Genomic DNA, 25,454 nt, shown 5'->3' on the forward strand with positions numbered 1-25,454 from the left:
GTTTAAGTGCCATCCGCTCTGAGACACTCGATTACAGTATTTTGCTCTGGTGACTGGCCTTTCCCTCATTCCGCTGCTCATTCCGCGATTCCTGCTGCACGCCTATCCGCCAGCTGCAATCTGGAAAATCTTACGCTCAGGAAATAGCGCATCACGTCAGAAAAAGCGGCAAACAAGCGCCTCTGTATCGACTCAGGGTTGAATGCAAAACCAGCCCAGCGTTCGGAGAGACGGAGGGACATCGACACTATCGCAGGGCGAGATAAAGCTATGGTCAAACAAGAAGGACCAGGCACAGTATGAGAGCTATGCAGGTAAGCGATTGAAGGGCTGCAGGAAGTTACCACGTCTTAGCGCCTGTGCCACTGGCGTGCGCGCAGACCTATATGCCATCATCAAGACCACGGAAAAGCTCGAGCGAGCGTTCGTGCGTGACGCAATCAACGCGGAGCAGTATGAGGAGGCGTGCGGGAGGCTCATAGGGCAGTTCAAGGTCCTCTGGGCCTCCATGAAGGACACTGTGAGTTCAGCGGCTCTGGCGCGGAGTGGGGCGAATGGCTGCTGTCGGGGCACACACTGCTGGCGGTCGGGGGCGGGGAAACCCGGACAGGCGCTGAGTGCGCCGGGGGGCACGCTGCAACACCCACTTGCGGTGCAGTCAGCAGTCCCTGCACGGCTGCATCGACACAGCCCGCGCCGGAGCAGCTATGCCCCAACCCCAAGCCGCGCCGTTGCCTACCTCTATTCTTCTCATCCCCTGTATTACCATATACCGCACTCAACGGCAGGTGCCAAACGTGGAGAAGTTCATGAGTGACTACAACATGCAGTGCCCCATGGCTGCCACGCGGCTGCTGCACAGCGGCCTGCCCGCCACTGTGGAGCACCGCACCAAACAGAAGTGCGGCGCAGCTGGGAGCTGGGGGGGGGTAGCAGGGTGGTGTGGGAATGCATGAGACAGGGCGCTGAATGAGGGCGGATGGGCAGGGCAGAGGAGGGGAGGGGCGGGCGAGCTGGGTAGGCTGGCCTGGGCCATGGGGAACGGGGATTGGCTTGCATGCACATGGTGACATGGAGGCAGGGGGAAAAGGCGGGCAGGGCACAGACTTTGGTCGGGGTGCCGTTATGTAGCAGCACAACCTGCACCTGCCTGCCACCTAGCGAGCACCCTGCAGCCATTCCAGCTGCACGCTCGAGGCCCCAACCCACTCTGCGGTAGCGCCCGCCCCGCACCTTAAGCCCCTAACTGCCACTGCCGCCGTCGCTGCTGTCCCCCCGCCCCTCCTGTGTGCCGCAGCCGCACCAACGACCCCGAGGCTCTGGGTGTGGCGGAGACGGTGCAGCACTTCATCACCGCCATGGACTCGCTCAAACTCAACCTGGCCGCGGTGGACCAGGTGGGTGGTGGACTGGTGGCGCGTGTGGTGGCGCGTGTTGGGAGTGGTGCGGGCTGTCAGGATGGCGCGGTTTGGTGTGGGCAGGCGCGGGCGGGAATGGGCATGGGCGCGGGGCTACTGCGTGCTGGAGCCTCACAGCCAGAGACACGCGGGCATGGGCAGCCAGCCTTTACGTGCGACACATGCGCACGTCACCCTCAAGGCCTTAAGCCACAACCCTCAAAGCGCCCCTTGCCCACCCCTCCTGACCGCCCTGCAGATCTGCCCCATCCTGCTCGACCTCATCAACAGCATGGACAAGATAGCCACGCTGCCGCCCGACTTCCCGCCGCGCGAGAAGGTACGGGTGTGGTACAGCAAGATGTACCAGAAGCCCGCCAACTACGAGCTGCCAGAGGAGGACGTACGGCAGCTCATGTACGAGCTGGAGGCCAGCTACAACACCTTCCTGGCCACGCTGCGGAAAAAGTAAAAGTAGTGCTGGGGGAATGTATTGGATTTTGGGGTTTGGGGTTGTTGAAGGGCTGCATGGAAGGCAGCCTTGTGGGAGAGTATGAGAGGCAGGGAGGTGCTGAAGGTTAGGGGTTGGATTGAGGGCCAGGCTGGCTACGTCGTCGAAGTGCGAGATTGCCACGAACGCGAAGCACGGTCGAGGAGAGGCTGTGCGCCGTGGAACAGTCACGTTGTGGCCAAGTCGGGAGGCTTTGGCACGCGAGCTCTTGGGTTGCAGGACAGGAAGGATGACGTGCCATCGGTAGTCTGTCTGTGTACAGACATGCGTGTAACCTTGGTTGCGGCGGCGGCAGATGTCCTGATGCGCTGTACATGTGCAGGCCATTGCTCCACTAGAGCTTGTGTCGTTGTCGGCAACGCGCAGAAGGATCGAGTTTCCGTGCGCCCCTCGGATCAGGGCTGATGAGTAGGGGTACCGGTACTGCCGCTCTGTTGCGCGGGTCGATCAGGAATTCAGGATGGATGCTCCGAGAGTAGAGGAGTGTAATGTTGGTCGCATGCCTGTCGCATGTCCAACATAAGTCGTTAAAGACCTGGACAGGGGCCGGCTCAAATGAGTCGTAGCCACATGGGGCCCGGCAGCAAGCTCCGCGTGGATGGGGCCAGGTACTCACCTTACCGAATGGTCTGCGTCTGCGTGTCTGCCTAGTCAACCCTCGTCACTTGTGGTCAGCCGGGTCAAGTCTAGTTCTGGCCCGCCAGTGCGGTGCCGTCAGCACACGGTGGTCCAAACACCAGTGGCATTACGGCACCGGCTCCAAACAAACCAACGCCTTGGGTAGGCTCGGGTTGACACGCACAGGCGTTTACCGTACCCTGACAAACACCGCGTCACCGCGTCAACATGAAGAGCACATACTGGTAGAATGACCTACAGGCTACGAGCCGACTGCAGCGCTTGCGCGCGCAGGTTTGCCAGCTCCGCATCCGACTCGCTGTCGCTGCCCTTCTCGCCACCGGCACCCACACCCGCACCTGGCCCCTCCCCGCCTGCCGCCACGTCACCCTCCTTCGCGCCCTTGTCCCGCTTCTCCTTCTTCTCCTTTTTCTCTTTCTTCTCTTTTTTCTCCTTCTTCTCTTTCTTTTCCTTCTTCTCCTTCTTTTTGTGCTCCTTGTCGCCCTTGTCCTTGTACGCCTCCTGCGAAGCCGCCGCTGCGCCCTCTGTCCCGTTGCCCTCCGCCGGCACCCTGTGAAGGGCACGCAAACGAGCCCATAACTCCTGTGCTCAGACCCGCTCAGCAGGATGGGGTTATCAGACGCCAGCGTGAATTCATGCTCCCACACGCAAGAGCGGCAGACGCCTCTAGCACTACAGTGTAGGCACTTACGCATCGGCCGGGTGCAGCGCGGAGTCCTGCTCCTTCTCCTTCGCCTCCAGGGCCCTGCACAGCCACGCACAAGCAGGCTTTCGTCAACCAGGCCCGTCAAACCTTTTATCAGTTGCCTGGACCTGCGCCTACACCACAGGGCTGCTCACTGTCCGTGCCCCAAACCCGCAATGTCCGTGCCGCACCGGCCCTGTCATGAACAAGACCCTGCCTCCACGCACCTGGCAGGGCTAGGCTGGCCGTCCCGCTGAGCCGGCGCCGGATCCTGTGCCTGCCGCCGCGGCTCCCGCTCGCCGGAGGGAGACCGGCTGCGGCTACGCTTGGGCGGGTCCCGCGGCCGACCCGCGCCGGCACGGTCCCGGTCCCGACTGTAGTCGGCACGGCGTCAAAGTCAGGTTCACAATGATATCAGGGCATACAGGGCAATACGCGTGACTGCTGGTGTAGCACATATGTTCATATGCGATACAACTGCTTCGGCTTCTGGCTTGAGGAAAACCTGCGTGTCACTCCATCCTCCAGACCACCAACACAAAGCCACAACCCCAGCCACTCATCCCAGCTCGCTTACCCGCCCGGTGAGCGCGACCGCGATCGGCGCCGCGGCGAGCGATCTGGCGAGCGGCGGCGGACAGGCGAGCGCGAGCGCTTCGGCGACCGCACCGGCGAGCGACTGGGCGAGCGCCGTCCGCGGCCCCGCTCCCGCTCTGGTGAGCGGCGGCGGTCTGGTGACCGCCTCCGCTCGGGCGAGCGCCTCCGCTCTGGTGACCGCCAGCGGCTACAGGGGTGCAAAGGGCACACAGGAACAGCATGGGTCGTGTCGCGTCCCTATCGCAGTGAATGGGCGACGCATGTGCGTGCCGTGTGCATGCGGCACACCCCTCTTTATAGCACAGAAGCGTCAAGACTCGAGGGTCTCCCATGCCCAAGCAACTACCCATGTCCGTGTGCCCATTGCCCAGGACGCCCCCTGCAGCACACGCCTCCGAAACAATGACCACAACCCGACTCAGCCCTACTCGCACCCCCCCCCCCCGCACGCGAGCCGCTCTCGCCGCGCCCTCTGTAACCCTCACCTGCCGCGCTCGCGCTCCCTGCTCCGGTCGCGGTCGCGGCCCTCAACCCGGTCCCCCCTTCCGCGGCCCGAGTCCCAGCGGCTGGCCCTGCCGTCACGGCCGTCGCGGGCGCCGCCCTCCGGCTCCCGCGGCTCCCATCCCCTGCGCTCCCGCCGCGGCGCCGGCGCGTCCATGTCACGTGGCTCCCACCGGTGCCGCCCGCCCTCCCGCTCCCGCGGCGGCTCCTCAGCGTCACCCTCCCGCGGCTCCCAGCCGCGGCGCCGCTCGCGGCCCCCCGGCAAGGGCGGCGGCGGCGGCAGCGCCTCGCCGTCGGCGCCGGGCTCACGCTTCAACTCCGCCACGCGCCGCTCCGCCGCCTCCTGCGCCGCCGCTAGCGCCGCCGCGCGCTCCGCCTCCTGCGCAAGCCGCTTCAGCTCTAGCTCCGCCTGGAGGGGCGAGCGTAAAGGTGTGACAGATGGAGCCGATGATGGCAAAGCATACAAGTCCACAAACAAAGACATGTGTACATGCACAGCTGCACACGGTCACTCCGTCGCTGCACTCCTGTGATGGCGCCAACGCTACACGTGCTAACCGCCTGATCCCAGACCCAGCAGGTAGTCAGGACGCAGAATATACACACCTGTATCGCCTCCTGCTGCTGCCGCTGCTGGCGTTGCCGCTCCGCCTCCGCGTCCAGCATTTGTTGGGGTATGTGCGAGGCCGTCTGGTTGGCGCTGTGCAGCAGCAGCCACAGCTCCTGCGCGCGCCGGGCACACATACGCGGCAACATGCTGGCGTGTTGGTGCTGGAGGTGTTGGCGTTGGCGTTGGCGTCCATGGTGGCAGGAGCCGTGAGGAGCACACGGAGCCAACGCGCCCATATTTGCAAGCACCGCTGCACCATTCAAGCTGTACACGCTATGAGCTACAGCCCAGAAGCATAAACAGCAACCCCACGCCCCGCCCCTCCACGAAGCCGTCCCAACGCACCTTGCAGAACAGAGACGTGTTCTTTTCAAGGAACGGCAGCAAGTTGACGTACAGCATTTTCCCACTCATCTGCACAGGAGAGACACAGCATGGCAGAGGGCGTGTCCGCGTGCTGAAGCGGGGGACTGCGAGCGGGGGCCTGGGGGGAGTCCGGCACGCGGCGAAGCGGTCGTGTGGGATTCCTGCCGCCCACAATGAGAATTGCGGATTGCGTCCCGCAGTGTAAGTGTTGCGGGGTACACCCATTCTCGTCCCTGTGCACACACACCACGCATACACAAACAGCCGTGCCCACCCGCTCAGCCGGTGCCCTCAACCTCCCGTCCTATGGGCCTCCCTCCTCCTTTTTACCCACCCACCCCCGCTCACCTCTGGATCCTCCAGGAAATTGTACACCATGCCAATGAGCACCTCTTCCTCCAGCCCACCCAGCAGCTGCGTCACGCGCTTGGCGATCCACTCCTTCATCACCTGCTCGTGCGTACAAGCCGCGCGAACGGACGGACGGGTCTCGGGAGTCAGATACGAGCCGGCTTGTAATACGATAGGGCAGCGTGTGGAGGTCACAAGCGCTGACAAGTTGCCTTGTAGGGCTTCGCTATCACGGCGCTGTGCCGGTCTGAAAGTGCGACTGGCTCAAGACCGTGGGTCAAGACGTTGGCCTACAGTTTCCAAGGCTCGCCCCCTTCCTAAACACGCCTGCCGTGCCCACGCACCGGCCAGTTGACCTTCTTCATGTCAACCCTGCAAGTCAGGACATGCAGCATGTCGCACACATGGTGGGTATAGGCAGGGCCCTTGCGCCTCAGGCTCGGCAGCCGGAAGGCCTTGGCGGAGCCTGTGTCGTGCCGCCACCAATGCACCCCCCCGCCCCCTCCCCTCCCGCCGGAACCGCTTACTTGAGGTCCAGCTCTTTCGGGACCTTTCCGGACTTAACCAGCTCCTTCAATGTCTTCTTCTGCTTACTGCGGGCGCACAAACCACAGTCGTCAAGCATTTCAGGGATCCAGCGAGCGGCTGCTCTTCCTTCACGGCTGTTGGAGCTTACTCTGAGAAGCGAGCATCTTGCCCGGCAGAAACACCGCGCAGGCCTCCTAGGCCGGCCATCGCCGGCTAAGAAAGTAAAATGCAGGCTAATTGGTCCAGGGTTCGGCGATAGCGACAACTTGAATCTATATAGCGTTCGTATCTTCGCCTGGGACAACAAAAGAAGCAAGATACATGTGTGGCGAATGTGCACTGAAGCCCGAAACACGCATGGGGCGCCATTGAAAACCTCGAAATTTTGCTGCCCTCCCGCGTCCTGTGCATAGAAATCGTCCAAAAGGGTCACGACTTACTGCGAACATCGACTCAGTTGAGTGCCTGACGCCGCAAACTTTCTTGTCGAGTTCGGCGCCGTCTGAATCACGCTTGATCTTTGCGTGTTGCGCGTATTTCCTGTTGCAACTAGGCCATTTTCGCCGCTGCGCCCTGCATTATTGAACATGGACTCTGGGGCTTTGACGCGACGAACCGCCCGCCTCCAAGCAAGCCCTCGGCTGCCGCGGGCGCCAGTCTCGCTGCCGGCTTGGTGAGTGAAATGGTTCGCGACCTTCAACGCTTGAAAAGCCGCGTTGCTGTCTGCGGCGAAAGTTCGACGCGCCTAGATGTCTGAGTGCAACACCCCGAGCATCAGCAGGCACCTGCGCCCGGTCAAACTCTCGCCCCCAGTGACCGACACCGCTCGCCCCCTTCGCTAACCCCTCTTGCAGGCGCATCCAGCCGCGCACCTCGCGCTACGTGGCTGCGCTCGCCTCGGGCGGCGGTGACGGCGGTGCGGGCAAGGGCCCCAGCGGCGGTGGTGGCGGTGGCGGTGGCGGTGATGGCGACGGCAAGGGCAAGGGCGATGACGGCCACAACTCGGGCGACAAGGGCCCCCAGAAGGGCGGCCTGTTCCGAGGCTGGGAGGAGCGCGTGGCTTACGATTCCGAGTTTCCCATTAAGGTGCAAGGAGGCTGGCTTGGGGATCGGGTGGCGCAGAGGGCATTGGGGCATAGCAACCCTTCAGACCCGTGTGTATGGAGGTATGGGTGGGGCTTGGGGCTGCGTGAGGCTGCACGAGGGGGCTTGGTTGTTGTTGGCTTTGAGGCTGAAAGGCTCGGAGAGGAGGGTCTGGCCGCTGTTGCGGCGGCCGGCGGGGACTCAGCTCTGCCGGGTTACCACACGGCGACCCGAGTTCAGTGTTCCAAGCTACCGTACACGTCCGCCCACGACGTTCGCCCCCACGACCGCGCGCGCGCCCTCACACCATATACACACACAGACACACACACACACACCACACACATCCTAAACACACAAACACACACGCACTATGTTTTCCTTGTGCTCTTTAACCGCACGCACCACTCATCCTGAACACGCTCACACACGAACACGTGCAGGTGCTGATGGAGCAGGTGATCGGTGTGGGCGCGTGCGTCATCGGCGACATGAGCGCGCGACCCAACTGGGGTGAGCACACGTGCGGGCTGTGGTGGGGCAGAGGCGGGGCAGGTGTTTGCATCGTGCCTGTGGGGACGACGGGTTTATTAGAGACGGAGTAACGGATTGAGAAAATTGGAAGGGGGATTGCAGAGTGAAGGAGAAGAAGACGCGGGGGGAAGGGTGTTTGCGCTTGCACGGGGTGGTGGGCCCGGGAGAGTCATCAGTGTGTCGCCGTTTGTCCCCATCTGTCCGGCGGGATGGTGCGCTGACTGCACCAGTCTGGATCCAAGTTGCGCATGCGGTCACGCGGGTGCATGTGCGCATATGTGCTCCTAACGGACCGGCGGTGGGGCTTGCCCTGCCAGCTCTCGGCCTGCCCACAGACACCTATGCATTTACGCACACCCACACAGGCCTGAACGAGCTGGATCTCATCTTCGCCACCCTGGTGGTGAGAGCGGGTGGGCGGGCGGGCGAGCGGGCGATTCTGGCGGCCCTTTGCGGCGCTGGCAGCTGGGATCAGTTGACTGACGGCCCATTCCCGGATCCAGTCAATGCCCGAGTTGCCTCCAGCATCTCCTGCCCGCTTCCTGACGCCCCCCCCCCTTTCCGCCCCACCTCCCTCCTCCGCCTCACTCGCCTCCTCCTCAGGTTGGCTCCATCATGAACTTCACCATCATGTACCTGCTGGCGCCCACCGCCGCCGCCGCCGGCAGCGCCGCCGCCACGCCGCTGGTTGCACGCCTCATTGGCGACCACTACCTCAAGGCCTGGGGCGCGCCCGGTGAGGCCCGGGGCATTGGAGCAGGAGTCAAGTCCAACCAGGAGGCGGGAACGGGGTTACACGAGTAGGGGCAGCCATTACTGGGCTGGAGGCCGAGGCGGCTGCCTGCAACCAAAGCCCCAGCCCGAACTCCTAATTTATCGTCCCAAATGCATTGTAAACCCCCATCCACCTATGCCTCCACCCGCCCACCATCACCACCTCAGGCGGCAACTGCTTCGAGGCCGGCCCCTTCAGCCCCGTGCAGCGGCTGACCAACCTGGTGTACAAGGGCGCGGTGTTCGCGGTCATTGGCTTCTTCGCGGGCGTGGTGGGCACCAGCCTCAGCAACGGCCTGCTGGAGCTGCGCAAGAAGGTGGGTGGTGGGGAGGAAGACTGGGGGAGGGGCTTAGGAGGACTGGGGGAGGGTTGTAGATACCAACCGAACCCAACGCTTAGGACGGGCTGAGGAGGGGCGGGGGAGTCAGGGTTTCGGGCTTCCGGGCAAGGTTTTCTCCCGCCGACTCAGCCACGTACTCGTGCACCGCCGCCGATCCTCCCCCGCCCACCCATGCACCCTCTCTTACCCGCACCCACGCACCGCTGTTCCCACTGCCCTAACCTCGCAATCCACCGTCACCCGCCATCCCCCTACCTCCGTCCCCCAGGTGGACCCTAGCTTCACCACCCAGAACGAGCCGCCCAACGTGTTCGCCAACGCCTTCACGTGGGCGGTGCACATGGGCGTGTCCTCCAACATCCGCTACCAGGCGCTGGGCGGGCTGGACGCAGGGCTGGTCAAGGTCATGCCCGTGGGGCTGTTCCGACTGTACCAGGTGAGGGGGGAGAGGGAGGAGGGGAAGGGAGGGAGGAGGAGGCATGTCCGCCCATGAAGGACGGGGAAGGGCAAGGCCAGTGCACAAATGCGTGGAGGCGGGTTGCGTTTGAATGACAGCGCATGACGGTACGACGCTGCAGTCAATGCGTGCAGCAACAGAGCGCTATGCGCCCTCGTGCTTGACTGATGCACTCCTGACTCGTACCCGCAACTGCCTTGCCCGCCACCCGCACCGAACCCCCCGCCCACTCAGGCGGTCATCCGCGGAGCGAACAACGTGGTGGGCGGCATGTCCTTCGCAACCCTGGCGCGCATCCTGGGCACCCAGAAGGCCGCAGCCTAGGGGTGCTGCTAGGAGAGCTGCTACGATGACACGTGGAGCTAGGACGATGACAGCAGCAGCACTGGCAGGGGGGCGGAGGGAGCTGGGAGGGAAGGCAGCGGCGGAGGCTGCTGCGCCTCGTGGGGCGCGCGGGCGGCAGCGGCAGCGATGTGAGGCGACAGCCGCCGGGCAACGGAGTGCTGGATGCTGTGCTGTGGTGGAGCATTGGTATTGCAGGTGCAATAAAGCAGCGTGGTGGTGATGAATTTGAGAAGAAGAGTTGGGCGTTGGTGGGGTTGGTGATGGGGGGCTTGCGCTGTACGGCCGGGCGCAAATAAGGGCGGCTGCCTGTTGTGGTAGTGCGCGGGTGATTTGGTTTACGTGGCGAGTCAACAAGTACGAAATGGACATGCCGTAACACCAACATTGAGGTTGATGGCGATTCTCGTGCTTCGACGACCGTGGAGAGCACGCGGGGGAGAGAGAAGAACTCCTACGGTACTAGTGAAGTACGACATGTACCATGACAATTCAGCAGCTTTCGTGCGGTAGTGTGCATCATGTTCACTTCGTGAGGCATGACGCTTAAATGCGCAGCGCACGTTGCCCGCCTGCGCGCAAGACATAGAAAGGAGAGACAAAGGCGAAGTACTTGGTACACACGCAAGCTCGCGCACTGATGGAATGGCGTGCATCATGGAGAGTGGGCGGCATCGTTGCTCCGGGCCGGGTTGTCATGACCTGCCGAACTGCAGAAGACGGCACTCTGGAACCTTGCCTGTAACAAGCAAGCCAAGGAGGAAGACACAAGCAAACCGTGTAGTGAGAGGCCCGCACACCGCCACCTTGCCCGCGGTTCGGGACTCTCTGCCGTGCTCACGTGCTGCACGGCTGCATCTGGTAGGCATGCATATCCGAAAACCCCTCCAATCTCGTCCCATCAATCCATCATGGATTTATATCGCACCCTGCAGTAAGTGAAAAAGGAGAACGGCAGTGCAGCGGTAAATCGTGCAAGCGTGCCACCCGTCTGCACGTCACCCAACCGACGCCCGGCAGGGAATTCAGCGGAGACACCGCGCATGCCTCACAGCCATTCCTGCCTTGTAAAAGATAGTCACGAGTTATATTAGCTGAAACAGATGGCACCGTCCGCAATAGTGACGGGAGCTGCGAGCGGCATCGGGCGCGCTGTGGCTGACGCGCTTGCTGCCAAGGGCTACAATCTTACGGTAAGTCTGGCAGCAGGTACTTGCTTCTGGGTCGCTGCGGGGGCCAAAACGGAACAGCGACAGCATGGTGAGCTCCGTTCCGCGCTGAGGCAGGTCCATACAAGCTTGGAGCTTGCGTATTTACATGATATGAAATGATTTGACAAAAGCCAAGTCGCTAACCTGCCGTGCCCTCCCTGGCCCCTACCTCGCGTCTGCGTTCACCCCTTGGCCCCGAACCCCACCACAGCTTTTGGACCTGGACGAAGCTACGCTGCGCTCAACGGTAAGGACCAGTGGATGGTGGATGGTAGGCTGGATGCAATTTACACATAGAGGGATGAGAAGACTGGATCAGCGGGAGGCAGCAGGTCAAGAGGAACAACCGCCAACGCGGCCAAGTTGATTGACAACCCCTTGCACCACCACCCCTTGCATCCCCTCCCCCCGCGGTTCCACCGTTTGCCCACGCCTTTATCACCCTCACTTTTACCGCCGCACGGCGCAGGCACGCGACCTGACCAGCCGCAACAGCGCCGCGACCGGCATCGCCATTCGTGCCGCCCGACTGGATGTGACCGACGCAGCGGCGCAAAAGGCCGCATTCGCACAACACGTGGCCGAATTCGGCTCTGTGCAGGTGTGCGTGTGCGCATGCGCTGCAAGCGTGCCAGCGTGCGTATTACGATGGAACGAGCCTCCCGGGGCCCACCACGCCGCGTCCTCCTTCCTGCACTCTTGACCAAACGACGCCAACCCACATGCAACACAACACAACACAACGCAAAGCAAAGCTACACAGCACAGCAAGCACGTCTTATTGCCCGAGCATTGGATCATACCCCAGCATACGGAACATGGCTCGTGTAATGCCGACCACTGCCACAGGCCGTGGTTCTGAACGCCGGCATCGGCGAGCGGGGTTCCTTCTTCGACCCGTCCAACACCACCCAGTGGCAGACCACTCTGGATGTCGACCTCACGGCGGTGCTGTACGGCGTCAAGTGCGTGGCGTGGCGTGGCGTGGCGGGGCGTGGCGTGGCGTGGTGTGGCGTGGCGGGGCGGGGCGAGGCGGGGCGAGGCGGGGCGCGGCGGGGCGGGGTGGGGTGGGTAATGTGTGCTTGGGAAGGGACACATGGTGGGGGGCATCTTAAAAGTAGGGGCGGCTGGGGCAGGGAGGCATACCTGCCGTCGTGGGCTGACCTACATGACTTTAAACCGCCACCAGCACCACATCACCAACAGCATCACCAGAACCAACACCGCACGGTACCTCTGTGTGCAACACAGGGCGGCGGTGGAGGTGATGGGTGGCGGCGGGTCCATTCTGGCAGTGGCCTCGGCGGGAGGTGAGAACGGGGTGACGGGACACCTGGTGCGCGCGTGCGCGCGTGCGTGCGTGCGTGCGTGCGTGCGGCAGGCTGCATCGGCTATGGCCGTACCACGCACCAGCCTCTTCCTATGGCCCTCCTGTAATGCACACACCGCGTGTGCACCCGTCCGTCCTGCCCGCTCGCTCGCTCTCGACGCAATGCGCCCACACGACGTGCCTGGCGCTCGCCCGCCCGCAGCCATCTTCCCCATGCCTGTGGCACCCGTGTACGCGGCGGCAAAGGTGCGGGGCCCGGTGCAGTGTCGCGTGTGTCCCGGTGTGTGTGCGTGTGTATGTGTTTGTGTGCTGTATGTGTGCATGTGTGTGTGTGTGTGTGTGTGTGGTGTGTGCGTGTGGTCGACAGGTTGACATGCCGGTTGTCTATCAATATCGGATGCTAGAGGGCTGCACCTGGAGCAAGTACTCTAGATTTGCGTTTGGGTATGCTCAAAAGTTCAAGGTGTGGGGCCCGCATGCCGCCAGCATGCAGTGTCATTAAATAGGCCTGATCACGCAAGTTGGCGCCATATCTCTGGCCCTTAGATTTCCGTTTGAATTAGCTAACAAGTTTTAAGGTGTGGGGCCCGCATGCCGCCAGCATGCACAGTCACCAGATACGCAAATTGGCGCCATCACTCCGGCCTTGTGACTTCCTTACGCGCACACGTTCCCCACACCTGCAGGCGGGTGTGGCCCACTTCGTGCGCTCGGCGGCGCGGGGGCTGGCGAACCGGCCCGGCGGCGGCGGCGGCATCCGCCTCATGGCGCTGTGCCCCGAGTTCGTGGAGACGCCGCTGGTGACCCAGATGGTCAAACAGGTGGGTAGGGTGGAGGCGCGTGTTGTCATTGAGAGCGCGTGCTTGTGTGCACGTACCGTACATGTGTGTGTATGTGTGTGTACGTGTGTGTCATGCGTGCACGCATGGCACGTGGGATGCGGCATTCGGCTTGTGTCGTGTTGCTGTGTCCGTAGCGCGGGGGGCTGCGTCAGCGTTGGGATGTAGGTGGGTGGTGGTGGCAGCGACGTGCCTGCACCCGTGTGCCTGCCACTGGCACAGATCACGCAGCAGGTACGGGCAGTGCGTGGGACCGGGCAACAGCCGGGTGCCGCGCACCTGCTTCGTGCGAAATGGGCTTGCGCCTTTGTGTGGGTGGTTGTGGCAAAGGGAAATAGAGCAGGTGTGTGTGTGTGTGTGCGCGTGTGCGTGAATGCGTGAATGCGTGATTGCGTGATTGCGTGTGTGCGTACAGCAGGGAGCTCTTAGCACCGTGTCTTAACACATTAACCCACGCACCCCCAGGATCCCGAGACCGCCAAACGGCTGCTGGGCTCCCTGGACATTCAGCTGCTGCCGCCCGCCTTCGTGGCGGGGGTGGCAGTGGACATGTTGACGCAGGGCGGCAGCGCGGCAGGAGCCGGCGCCGTTGCGGGCGCGGGCGCGGCGCAGTACAAGGTGTGTGGTGCCGCCGTACCGCCGATGCAGTACCGGTACTGCGGCCTGCAGGCTGGGGCGAGGCTGCTGCCTGGGTACTCAGCAGCCCGTGCTTGACCCGTTTCGGCTCGTCCACTTTCAGTGCTAATGTGTTATCACCTGCCGCCGCTTGTTTGCCATCTGCTGGGGTTTGGGAATTAGCTGCACCCTAGGGGACTTCACCAACCTGCCTTGCAACTGTCCCATCGCGCACGTCACCTGCCGCCGCTGCCGTTGCCCCTCGCGTTGTGCTGCGTGCAGCCTGGGGCAGTGGTCCTCATACGCCAGGACAGGTCGCTGGTGCAGCCGTACGCGGGCCGAGCCGGCGGCAAGACAATTGGCGGCGGCGGCGGCGGGGCGGCAGGAGGCAAGGGCGGCGGCCGGCAGCAGGACGCGGCAGCGGCGGAGGTGCAGCGGCAGGCGCTGGCGGCGTGGGCGTCCGGCGGCCTTCCGCGGGAGTACAAGAAGGTGCGGCGCGGAGCGTGGCAATCCGGGGCTTTCATGTTACGCGGCTGGGTGCAGGCTGCATGCGTGTGGGGCCGAAACACAGACGGCATGGTACGTAGTGTGTGCTATGATCAGCACACCTGTGCCGTGCGTGCTGCATTAGCCACGCAATGCAAGAGGCCCTCCTGCACCTTCCTCCTCTCCCCAATGTGCCGCTCCGCCTAACCAACTCTGCGAATCCTTTACTCAACCCCGAATGCCCAATCCCGCTGCAGATCGTGATCACGCAGCTGAGCTCCAAGTTCCGGGAAGCTGCCCGGCTGGTGGCCGCGCCGCTGCCGCCGCCTGCACAGCTGCCGGCGGCGCTGCCTGCGGGCGCGCTGCTGGTGCGCCGCGTGTACGCCGGCGTCAACGCCTCTGACGTCAACTACAGCTCCGGGCGGTGAGCGACGGTTGGGGAACTTACTACGAGCTTTCATCTTCTTTACAGGCTATCCGGGTTTCTGTTCACGTGGCCCAGCACCTGCCGTCTGACGCTCATTGATTAAACCACCTCCTCCCTTCGCTTATCGCATCCTGACCGAAGTCTAAACCTGCGGAGCCCTGCCTGCTGGACCCCATTTGGTTGCCTTGCCTTGACGCCTGGAATTAACTACCCTACCTCTGCACCGACCTCCGCCCCCGCATCTTCACTCCCTGCAGCTACCACGCCAGCAAGGCTGAGGCGCAATCCAAGCTGCCCTACGACTCGGGGTTCGAGTCCGTGAATGTGGTGCTGGCGGCGGCGCCGGGTGAGGGGGTGGGGGCAGGCGGGCAAGTGCGTGTGCGTGGTGCCGTGTGCGTGTGCCGGCTTAATGAAAGATAGGTTGTGGGACAATGCCTCTAGCCCGTATTGAACAACTTGTCAGCATCTGCTTCTGATACCGGAAACGCATTCAACCACGCAATCGAGACCCAACTGGTGCCCCGCCCCGCCCCACCCCGGCTCTCGTCCACATTGTTGAACATGCGTAAGCGTGAGGGAAAAGCGCTGACCCGATCTTCTTTATTACGCCCCGTCGTTAGGGTTAGGTATATGGCTGCTGATTGCACAGAGTAGCACCCGTAAACACTCGTGACCCCCTTGCCTTCCTCAGACGTCAAGGGCTTCCGCCCCGGCGACTGCGTGGCGGCTCTGTCGTACGGCTCCTTCAGCGAGTACGGCATTGAATCGGCGCGTACGGCACTGCCCGTGCCGTGCGTGGCGCCGGAGCTGGTGGCTTTGCTGACCAGGTGCGTGGCGGGGAGCTGGGGTGGCGAACTGGCGGTGGCCTGTGAGCGTCATGGTTGGGATGGCGCAGAGTGAGCAGAGGGTAAGGAGGGCTGGCGGAGGGCAAAGAAGGGAAGGCGATACACACGCGCGTGTATGCTCCTGCGTGTTGTCTTCCCATGTTCTCCTTGACCGGGGCTTGACGAGATCGAGAAGATGCTCAGCGGTAAGAGCGGCGTGTTGCTGAGCTGCTTGTCCTCTCTCTCCTGCGCCGCCCCGCAGCGGCCTCACGGCCTCCATTGCCTTGGAGCAGGCGGGCCGCATCCAGCCCGGAGAGACGGTGCTGGTCACGGCGGCGGCGGGCGGCACAGGTGAGCCGGGCGGCGGCCGGCAACGGGCGCCCGGGAGTGTAGCGTGGTGCAGACACAGGGATCGTGGAAATGGTACGAAGGGCCTGTCACGACCGGGGCCGGCGCGATGGGGGCAGGTGGGCCGTGTTGAGGAGCGATCAGCACTCATATACCCCGAGAACTACAGAGGAAGTAATGCACCCCAGACGTGTGGGGTGGGCGCTTTTCCTCTAGACTTCAACAGGTTATGAGCCCCGCTAACGCGGCCCTGCGCGAGAGGTCTCGATTTCAATTCCCCGTTACTGCGCCGGATCTGAGTGCGGCGGCAGGGGGGAGTTCTAGCACTATAGAGGGCTAAGCTGCGCGGAGGTCGCGGGTTCGAGCCTACACGAGTGAAGTGAGGTCGATTCCGGCAAGAGTGGCGCGGAAACCAGAGAGGTACCCGGACAAAGAGAGCTAGCTATAGAGTGCTGCTCGAGGGGGAGTGTTGAGGAGCGATCAGCACTCATATACCCCGAGAACTACAGAGGAAGTAATGCACCCCAGACGTGTGGGGTGGGCGCTTTTCCTCTAGACTTCAACAGGCCGGGGTACCTGCGACACGGCCGAGAGGGCCTGCAGCGCGGTTACGGTCCAGCGTGCACAGAGGAGACACACTTGCGCCTGGCACGCGCGTGCACCAACACACACACATTCCATTGCACGCGCCCCGTGTCGCGCAGGCCAGTTCGCGGTGCAACTGGCCAAGGCCGCCGGGTGCCACGTGGTGGCTACATGCGGCGGACCCGACAAGGCGCAGCTGCTCAAGGCGAGTGCACCTCGGAGACCTGGAGATGGGTTTGATGCCGTGTTTTAGCGTTGCATTCTGTATCGCAATTGAGGTGGCTACTGCGTTGAGCATTGAGAATGCGGCGCTGTGGCTTTTCTTCCTGAACCTCGTCACCTGCCCATCTATCGTGCCCATCTATCCTGTCGGGGATTAACTTGCGGTTCAGGAGCTGGGCGCAGACCGCGTCATTGACTACAAGCGGGAGTCAGTCAAGGTGCGGTGTGTGGGGTGGGGGGGGGCAGCACGGGCGTGTGCGTGCTTACGTGTGTGCTTGCGCAACCCTGCATTTGCACTATTGGAGCCGGCCTCCCTCCTGGCCAGCACACGCGCCCCTCCATAGCATGTCCTGTCCTCAGGCCCTTCATCCTCCAATGCGTGACCACAAGCACGAACATTGTCGTTACCCTTGAGCACATGTACACATGATGACGCTTCGCTTCATTCCAATCCCCTGACACACGTGACCTCAGGCGGTGCTCAAGTCCGAGTACCCCAAGGGAGTGGACGTGGTGTGGGAGTCGGTAGGCGGTGACATGTTTGACACGGCCGTCAACGCACTGGCCACCCGCGGCCGCGTCATCATCATTGGTGCGTGCCAGCCGGAGGCTTACTTGCTTGATTGACTGACTCGTGGGCAACTGAGCATCTGAGTGCGGGGCGCAATGTGCCGTGCTTGAAGCAGGACCTGTGTGTTTGCATTGGCCGGGTGCTGGCTGCTGAACGTATACCGCACCGCCGTACGCTGTGATGTAATCACTCCGTAAGGTATTTCGTATTTCCATGGGCGGCTTAACTCCCTCAGGCATGATGTCGTCGTACGGCAGCGGCTGGGCTCCCGGCACGTACCCGGGTCTGGCGGAAAAGCTGCTGTGGAAGAGCGCGGCGGCGGTGGGCTTCTTCCTGCTGCGGTGAGAGCGAGGCTGGCGTCGGGGTGGGTTGGGACACAGCCGTGCATGTGGAACGCAGCAATTCAATCACGGGGGGGCTCCTTGACAACGCCAAATGGAGTATTGGGCAAGGGGTACACCAAATGATATGGGGGTGGTGGGGTGAGCGGAGTTCATTCCAGATCCCAAAGCAAGCCAACCGAGGGGGCAAGCCTGATGTGGGTGCCGCTCAGGCGAGTCCGGCTAGGGCAGCAGACCAAAGGGTGCACTGGTGCATGAACGCAGGTCTGCCAGCCCCAATAATGTTTCCGTCTTCACGACACAGTAATTACCTCCTCACCCTCTCTGCCTGTCCCTCGCTTGTGCAACCCGTCTCACTCGCACCAGCTACGCGCCGCTGTTCCGCGAGCACCTGTCCAAGCTGACAGCCATGTGGGCGGCGGGCCGGCTGCGGGTGGCACTGGACCCACGCCGCTTCGTGGGGGTGGAGTCGGTGTTTGACGCCGTGGACTGGCTGCAGGCCGGGGGCAGCGTGGGCAAGGTGGTGGTGCAGCTGCCCCAGCAGCTGCCGCCGGTGGGGCTGGCGCCGCCGTCGGTGTCGGTGTCGGGGTCGGGGTCGGCATCGGGAGCGCTGCAGTCCAAGCTGTGAACGTGCGTGCGCTGTTGGCGGTAGAAAGGTGGAGCTGACAAGGGTGGGGTGGGGGTTGTGCGTGCATGCGTCTGTGTGGTGACAGTGGATGGTTGTTGTGTGCAGGTTGCGGTGTTATGTGGGTGGCACAGTAACAGCGGGCAGCGGCCACGTGCTGGATGCTGAGTGCTGTCAGTGGAATGGAGATAGGGCGGACGGCTTGGTTTGGAGTTATACGGACTAGACAGCGGCGGCAATTCGGTCGCCTTGCGCAGCGCGCGGTAAGCGTGTGCGATGGGACAGTGTCAAGGCAGGTTGGTGAAGTCCGCAGGGTGCAGCTGATTCCCAGACCCCAGACGATGGCAAACAATTCGTAACGGCAGGGCAGGCGTGCGCGGCTGGTCGAACGCCGGAGTTGCTGTACCGACGAGTTGCTGGCTGGCTGGAAGTTTGCTGATGCGCAGTCCTCACGCTCGGGCGCCCGGCCAGGCGATAGCACCACACAGACACACCGCAACGCCACACTCGCGATGCAGAGCCGCAGCGCACCTGCGGAAGGTGACCAGCGTCCACGGATGAGCACCAGAGGCAACCGCAGAAAATATGCAGTTAGAATGCAGCAAAGCAGTGGCCGGGCGACAGTATGACAAGCAGCGCGCAGTAGGCGTCGGGGTTCAGGTCCTCCTGCAGCTGCTTTGCAGGCAGCCAGAGCTAAGAAGTGGCTTCCTGCTGCTAGGGTGGTCTGGCATTTCTGACACAGGCTGTTTCAGAGCCGCTCAGAGGCTCAGCCTCTGGAGGGATCTGCACAGGCCTCTGAAGGGCTCTCAAGGGTTGGTAACACGCATGCTGGGCGGGCCAGTACCCGGTTGGCCCACTATCCAGTTGCAAAGGCCGTGGCAACCCACGCCATGCCGAAAGCCAGTCGAGGTGGGTATTACGGTTTAACAGAGTCCAGGCGTTGAATGTTTGGCAGGCCGCAGCCCAACGGTCGTACACCTAACATGGAGCACAACCCAGCCCAAGCCCAGCCGTCCACAGACCACCAGCACTTAAGGCATTCACCACTAGCCCACGTACCCCGCAGCGCTTTAGCACCTCTAACAGCCGCGAGCGGAAGGCACGGATGCCGCGTGCCTGTGGCAAGCTGGTCAGTCGCTGGGCTATTCCAATCCAGGGGCACCCCTGTCCCAATCAGGTTGTATGACTGAGTGCGGCTCAGTCCGAGTCCGGCACGCAAGCGGCCTGCGTGCCGAAGGAGAACGAACATGGGCTGCGCCAGCACACAAGTGAGCAGCGGCAAGTTCCCAATCCAGCACTGGCAAGGCGTGAGAAGTGGCACAGTGCACCATGCAGTGGGTCCATGGGCGCGAGGGCATCTAGGCCCGAGTGGCTTCACCGGTACTCTGCTTGCTTGCACGGCAGCCAGGTCGCATCCGAGCGCCCTCAAAACAACAGCCGCCGTCGGAGCAATGTCGCATCCGAGTCAGCAAATAAACGGCCGGCCCGTGGGCCCTCAAAACGACAGCAGTTCACACACACAATTGCACACTACTTGCGCCGGCGCACCCACTCGTAGCACGCGCCGCACATGCCATGCCTGTACCTGGCGGCCTTGGTGCCACACTTGCAGCAGCAGCTGTCGGGGCCCAGCAGCGCCGCTGCCGCCTTGCAACGCGCCGCCACGACGGCCCGAGGTTCAGCCGCACTCAGAAAGTGCGCAACGGCGGCATACACACACACCCTTGGCTCTTACCGTATGGCCAATTATCTTCAATTTATCGAATGGTTTGCCACTAGCTGGCAGCACAGTGCAGGTCGCCAACCAAGTGAGGCGTCAGTATGACTAGCTGCCAGCTAGTGGCAAGCCATTCGATAAATTGAAGAAGATAATTGGCCATACGGTACTACCACTGTCATGTCTGACTGCATCATGATACTTCCCTGCGCATGCAATGTACACCGCAGCCACGAAGCATCGTGCCTTTCCCCCTACCCACGCTCCGGCAAACTTCACATTGTATCAACAACGAAATCACAAAACGTGTTTAGAATCTTTCGGGAAATTGCAGTCGTTGCCTGCCTGCTGGTTCATCGGAAGCCCCGCCGATTGCACATCTGCGGGAGTGCTGCTGCTACCAGGTAACAAACGCATTACCTATACCCCTGCGGTTACCGGTACATTCCCAGTTTGCCCTTACATCTGCCACAAGCCCCGGCCTGCAATCGCCACGCGACACCCCCGCTATGAGTTCATGCTACACAGCAGAACGCATGCGTGAAAGAGCAGAGCTAGCGATGCCTTAAACCCGGTAGTCGTAAGCCACGTTGACGTCCTTGCACAGGCACGCCATCATGGCGCGCTGCCGGCTGTCCTGCAGCGGAGGGCCGATGTACAGCTTCGTGTTCGTCCTGTACACAGGATGGGTGGGTCAGCTCATTAGTGCAGGAAGATGGTACAACATCTGCGGAGCCACGTCGCAGCCATGCAGTACTAAACTAGCAGGTTACCGATACATTAGTAAGCTTGATATGACAGTTACGGTACACGGCATGAGGTACACCTCCCTTGTGACCACCGCGCATTTGCTAACGGCTCGCTTCAAAATTGCTCACTGCTGGTACTCCTCCGGGGACCGTGAGTCGTAGACTGCGGTTGACAGGGTCCCGTACATCTTCGTCAGCGCATCCGGAGCGTCCGTAGAGCTCACGCTACACGAAGCACAACGCCAGGGCACGCAGGGTGTCACTGCTAGTTAACGTCCTTTGTCGTTGGGCTGAGGCAGGGGGCGAGAGACGGGGGTAGCCATCCATGCGGGCGCTTGTGTGTGGAGTGTGAGAGAAGGGGGTTTCACTCCAATCCTCAGACAGGGGGATAAGCACAGCGGGAGAGCGGCGGCAAGCCCCTGGCGCAACCGCGTGCCCCGATCGGGACTCTTCGGTGGAAAGACGGGCAACCTGCCACACATACGGTGCTGCACACGCACAGCAGCCATCGCGAGGTCGGTCGGCCCTGCCGGTACAAGCCTGCTGCAGCTCTGCTGCCCCAAACCCAGGTGCTCCTCAAGCTCAGATCCCGTGGCGCACACACTTACTTGTTCTTCTTCAGGCACTCCTGCAGGTTCTTGCGCTCGCCCAGGTACGCGCGCCAGCAGTCTTTCGCCTTGGTCGTGTCCCACTGCACGTTGGTGCGCGTGTGCATCGTGTCCTGGATGTACTCTGCGTGCCAGCCGATCGAAAGGGGCCACGTTTGCGCAAGCAGGCAACCATTCCGTTGTGAGGAGTTCGGTTCTAAGAAGCGCGGAAGTGGAGCGGTCGCGGGTGGTGCCGCCCAGCTTACCCATTAGGCCGCGCATGTGGAGGAGGCCCAGTATGTTCAGGTACTGCGCCATGGTGAGGTTCAGCTCCCCCTGGAGGCGCGCCACCTGCGTGTTGAGCTCGCCCACCTGCGTGTTGAGCTCGCCCACCTGCGTGTTGGGCTCGCCCACCTGCGTGTTGGGCTCGCCCACCTGGGTGTTGAGCTCGCTTACCTGCGTGTTGAGCATCATGTTGCGGAGCACCAGTTCGTCCTTCACAGGCGCGACAGCCTTCGCCACCAGGGCCTGGAGTATGCTGAGGATAACTTCATCGCTGAAATTGTTCTGGACCATGGCTTTGACCGCGTCCACCTGCGGTGCGCAAGAGGCGACGTCGTTCTAGTCCGTCAAACACGTCTCGACGCTCATCACACCTCTGGCTTGCCGATAGCGCTGGGGAAGCTTAGTGCGGGCTCGTAAAACCTCTCGTCGCTGCTGCCCGAGGCTTGGCTCAGGCAACAGGCGACCGTCCGTGGCCGCATGGCGACTGTCACGGCGCAGCTGCCCTTTAAAGATGCAACACAGCGCACATGACTCATAGAAACAGCAGCTGCGTTGGGCACACGGCGCATAGCAATTTCCGTTTCTAGCAAGTTACTGGTCAAGTTTTGAGCTTTTGTGACTGTCCCCGCCTGTTATTTAGTAGGTCGGTTTATCACCCGGCTGATACTGTTCGTGCCTGCTGCTGTGTCATCGCCACCAATGTCATCCCTCGCCACCAGTGTCACCCCTTGCCGCTACACGGGCTCCAAACCGCCGCCCCTGCGCCCCGCCCGCGTGTGCTCCCGAGTGAGTCCCACCCGAGCTGGAGCCCAACTGTCAACCGTGTGAAACCGTGTGCGCCCAGAGGCACCTTATGGATGCGGATTACAATCGAAGGGACAGCCCGACAAGCGGGGGCACGCCGTACCCACGCCGCGAGGGACCATCTTCGACCCAGAGAAACAACACCCGCCCCCTGGTTGGCTGCCGAACAACACCCACCAAACAGGCCACGCGCGCGCCCGGAGGCGAACAGGCCCACTAGCCGCTCGGGCGCCCGGGCAACCTTATGGAACTGGGGCAGCCCCATGCGTCTCTCTGAGTTTGCATGCAGCTCACACACGCGGCTTCCCAAACGGCACGCGCGCGACTATGCACTCCCACTCGCGCACCGCGCCAACCGCCAGCCTCCGCCGTGCTCCAACGTGCCCTGCCAAAGCTTCCCACACGCGTGCGCGCTCAGCTGCTCATTCCCACTCGCGCGCCTGCCGACTAGCGCCAACTGCCCGTGTACGTCACTACAGTCAGGTAGCTTCCGAGCCGGGCAACCGTACAACTACCTGCTCACACTCGCGCAGCTGCCGACTCCCAAGTCAACTCCTGTATGGCTGAGGGTGGTGGGGGTGCCGTACACGAGTTAGTTGGGGGTTAGTCGGAGCTGTCCTAGAACCTACATTATACTATTTTTTCGCCAGCAGCTCGACGCCGGTCACAACCCGATTCACAGGTGCCCCGCACTTTTCAACGCAACACGACAACATAGGACGACAGAACACCGCATGGCTCGTGTCCTCACACACGATTTACGGCCCACCACCACCCTCCTCTGCCCCGGTCCGCCGCGTGCCACGTCCTCTTCCCCGTCGCCCCCCGGCCTCCGCGCCCTCCCCCGGCCCGACGCCCTCTATTACCCCTTCGGCCGCCGCAGCAGACCCCGGGCCAGCCGCTGCCGCAGCCTCCCCAGCCGCTGCGGCACCGCCACGTGCACCGCTTGTGGACGCTGCCGCTGCACCGCCACCTCGCGTGCCTTGATGCGCCCCCGACGCAGCGGGCGCCGGCGCCTTGCGTGGCCGCCCCCGCCCACGTCTCCCGCCCGCATCGTTCGCGGCCGCAACTGGCGCGGCGGTGCCGGAGCTTCCGGCTGCGGCTGCGTCCGCATCAGTGCTGCCAGCGGCCTGCGGTGTCCTGGCCTTGGCAGCAGCCCTGCGCGTCGCTGGCAGCGCGGTGGCCGCCGCTGAGGAGCCAGTGCCCCCCTCGGCGTCCTCCGGCGCTTGTGTGGCCTTGCGCGGCCGCCCCCGCGGCCGCTTGGCCACCTCGCCCGCGCCCTCAATGGCTGCCGCCACCGCCTCATCTTCCGCCACCCTTGGCCTTGCTGCCGCCGCTTTGCGCTGGCGGGCGCTCTGTGAGGGCTGAGTGGCTGTGCCGGCGTCTGAGGCTTCTTCAGCTGGCAGGCTCCGGGGACTGCCTCGTTGTCGTGGCGTCACTGCAGCAGAAGCAGCCGCTGCGGCAGCCTGCCGTGACGGCCCCCCTGCCTGTGGCCCCGCAGCCTGTGGCTTCACCACGGCAACCAGGCCAGGATCCCCCTGCACCTCCTGCGTGCCCGCTGCCGCACTCGCCTGGGCCGCCACCTCATTCCCGCCCAGCAGCTGGCCACGAATGTCCTCTCCACTCAACAGCAGCAGCCCCGGCCGCCGCCGCAGCGCCTCCAGCACCTCCGCCTCCAGCCCCGCATCCGCATCCTCCTCCTGCCCCTGCCCCTCCGGCTCCTCCTGCTCGCTTTCCCGTCCCTCCGGTGCGGCTCCACCTCCGCCCCCGGCCCTGCTACTGCCGCGGCCGCACGCGGCCCGCACGTCGGCCCAGGCGCGCACCACGTCACGTGGCTGCGCCGTCAGGATGCCGGGCGCGTCAACCGCCAGCCGCACCAGCTGATCGTACGACAGCCCCGTCGTACTGCAGACGTACATCAGCTGCTCCATCAGATCCACGGGATCCGACTCCAGCACGTCCGGGTTCAGCAGCGCGGCGCGGGCGGCCTGTGCAACACACCGGCCGGGCGCGTGCGGCGTTTTGATGATGCACTGCCGTGTGATGCTTAGTGATTGCCGCAGCCACGGCGCTACGACAATACATGAGCAATGTTAGCGTATGGGGGAGGGAGAGGGGCGTCCGGGAGTACTGGAGCAAAGGGCAAAGCTATTGCGAACGCAGTTGTGCCGATGCCAGGTTTGCGCGCTCAGGCATTCAGGCACTCAGGGGCCACACGGGCCATCAGGCCTGTGGTCGGTCCCCCGCCGCCATAGCTCGCAGCCCCCTCCTAGGACCGCCACACAGACTGGCCCTGCGGTCCCCACCTCCTGCACCTCCCACACCTGTCCCCACCTCCCCCATCTCCCTCACCTACCTGCGCCTCCGTGACTGACAGCACGCGTGTGAGTGCGGCCACGGCGGAGCGCACCGCCAGCAGGTCGGCCAGCAGCAGCCAGGGGTGGGCGGTCAGCGCCTCCTGTTGGGGTGGCGGTGATGGTGGTGGTGGGTGTGCATGCAGGGGTGTGTGTGTGTGTAGTTGTATGTGGTTGGGGTTGTTTGGGGTTGTTTGGGGGTGGGGAGGGTGTCTCGGGAGGCACACGCCGGCCGTTGCCGTTGCCGTCGTGCGGTGCGTCGGCTCCCGAGTCCGAACCAGTCCCAAACCCGAATCCAAACCCGAACTTAGTCAAAACGCAACCCCATGTCGATGCTGCACGCCTGCCTGCATAAAACTCTACTAGCTCTGCCTCCTCCCGCCACCGCCTCCGCCTCCGCTGCCTGCCCCTTGCCACAAAAGCCGCGAAGCCCGCACAACCGGAAACCACGGCGCCCCCCGGCTGCCCCACGCACCTGCACGTCCTGCTCGCGCAGCTTGAGTACCGAGCCCGCGCTGCGAATCCACATGAGCGCATACTCCTCATCGACTTCCGCAAGGTCAGGATACTCCTCCAGGGCAGCCGACAGCACGCTCGGCACGCAGCCGGGAAGGATGCTGGCCAAATTCGGCAGCTTTGCCGTGCCGTGCTCTGTGCCGGCTGAACATTGTATCGATACTCGTTGCACACAGCGTGGTGTTTGAAACACGAGCCCACGGAGCAAGTGGGTGCCTGGTGTGCAAGCCTTCCGAATGCACTTGGCAGCGTTTAGACCAACTTGCATGTTGCAGCGCACTTTACAACCACTTTGGGCCTGT

The 25,454-nt window shown here is 63.1% G+C and overlaps 6 protein-coding genes across 7 annotated transcripts; 3 read left to right on the forward strand and 3 right to left on the reverse strand.

The window, feature by feature from the left end:
- The first annotated feature begins 102 nt into the window (after nt 1–102).
- CHLRE_16g678100v5 (uncharacterized protein) lies at nt 103–2,514 on the forward strand. The gene is made up of 5 exons (XM_001695914.2): nt 103–314; nt 381–520; nt 789–901; nt 1,298–1,397; nt 1,657–2,514. Exons 1-5 carry the CDS (start codon nt 203–205, stop codon nt 1,867–1,869), a joined length of 678 nt encoding a protein of 225 aa, XP_001695966.1. The 5' UTR covers nt 103–202; the 3' UTR covers nt 1,870–2,514.
- A 2-nt stretch (nt 2,515–2,516) lies between these two features.
- On the reverse strand, nt 2,517–6,472 carry CHLRE_16g678050v5 (uncharacterized protein). The gene is made up of 11 exons (XM_043071347.1): nt 6,334–6,472; nt 6,185–6,250; nt 6,002–6,029; nt 5,655–5,756; nt 5,286–5,354; nt 4,937–5,053; nt 4,315–4,739; nt 3,810–4,016; nt 3,460–3,606; nt 3,239–3,292; nt 2,517–3,097 (listed from the first exon to the last, which is right to left on the reverse strand). The coding sequence occupies exons 1-11, from the start codon at nt 6,390–6,392 to the stop codon at nt 2,782–2,784; spliced, it is 1,590 nt and encodes a 529-aa protein (XP_042916059.1). The 5' UTR covers nt 6,393–6,472; the 3' UTR covers nt 2,517–2,781.
- Nucleotides 6,473–6,602: 130 nt separating this feature from the next.
- Nucleotides 6,603–10,504, forward strand: CHLRE_16g678000v5 (uncharacterized protein). Its single transcript, XM_043071346.1, has 9 exons — nt 6,603–6,641; nt 6,739–6,858; nt 7,040–7,271; nt 7,712–7,781; nt 8,168–8,205; nt 8,406–8,538; nt 8,745–8,893; nt 9,186–9,353; nt 9,609–10,504. The coding sequence occupies exons 2-9, from the start codon at nt 6,773–6,775 to the stop codon at nt 9,696–9,698; spliced, it is 966 nt and encodes a 321-aa protein (XP_042916060.1). The 5' UTR covers nt 6,603–6,641; nt 6,739–6,772; the 3' UTR covers nt 9,699–10,504.
- Nucleotides 10,505–10,632: 128 nt separating this feature from the next.
- Nucleotides 10,633–18,604, forward strand: CHLRE_16g677950v5 (uncharacterized protein). The gene is made up of 18 exons (XM_043071344.1): nt 10,633–10,909; nt 11,139–11,174; nt 11,397–11,528; nt 11,777–11,892; nt 12,179–12,237; nt 12,460–12,503; nt 12,944–13,078; nt 13,562–13,714; nt 13,994–14,200; nt 14,455–14,621; nt 14,882–14,970; nt 15,316–15,451; nt 15,711–15,799; nt 16,501–16,586; nt 16,774–16,821; nt 17,078–17,195; nt 17,410–17,515; nt 17,882–18,604. The coding sequence occupies exons 1-18, from the start codon at nt 10,820–10,822 to the stop codon at nt 18,141–18,143; spliced, it is 2,073 nt and encodes a 690-aa protein (XP_042916061.1). The 5' UTR covers nt 10,633–10,819; the 3' UTR covers nt 18,144–18,604.
- A 302-nt stretch (nt 18,605–18,906) lies between these two features.
- Nucleotides 18,907–22,112, reverse strand: CHLRE_16g677920v5 (uncharacterized protein). 2 transcript variants are annotated; one of them, XM_043071343.1, is made up of 6 exons: nt 21,850–22,052; nt 21,650–21,787; nt 21,460–21,565; nt 21,215–21,338; nt 20,736–20,831; nt 18,907–20,531 (listed from the first exon to the last, which is right to left on the reverse strand). In XM_043071343.1, exons 1-6 carry the CDS (start codon nt 21,955–21,957, stop codon nt 20,423–20,425), a joined length of 681 nt encoding a protein of 226 aa, XP_042916062.1. In that variant the 5' UTR covers nt 21,958–22,052; the 3' UTR covers nt 18,907–20,422. The 2 variants fall into 2 exon arrangements, with proteins under 2 accessions (XP_042916062.1, XP_042916063.1); XM_043071342.1 differs by having other exon boundaries at nt 21,460–21,787; nt 21,850–22,112.
- A 218-nt stretch (nt 22,113–22,330) lies between these two features.
- Nucleotides 22,331–25,452, reverse strand: CHLRE_16g677900v5 (uncharacterized protein). Its single transcript, XM_043071341.1, has 3 exons — nt 25,112–25,452; nt 24,639–24,740; nt 22,331–24,270 (listed from the first exon to the last, which is right to left on the reverse strand). Exons 1-3 carry the CDS (start codon nt 25,163–25,165, stop codon nt 23,041–23,043), a joined length of 1,386 nt encoding a protein of 461 aa, XP_042916064.1. The 5' UTR covers nt 25,166–25,452; the 3' UTR covers nt 22,331–23,040.
- Nucleotides 25,453–25,454: the final 2 nt, after the last annotated feature.

This window comes from Chlamydomonas reinhardtii, chromosome 16 (assembly GCF_000002595.2).
Source record: "Chlamydomonas reinhardtii strain CC-503 cw92 mt+ chromosome 16, whole genome shotgun sequence".
Lineage (NCBI taxonomy): Eukaryota > Viridiplantae > Chlorophyta > Chlorophyceae > Chlamydomonadales > Chlamydomonadaceae > Chlamydomonas > Chlamydomonas reinhardtii.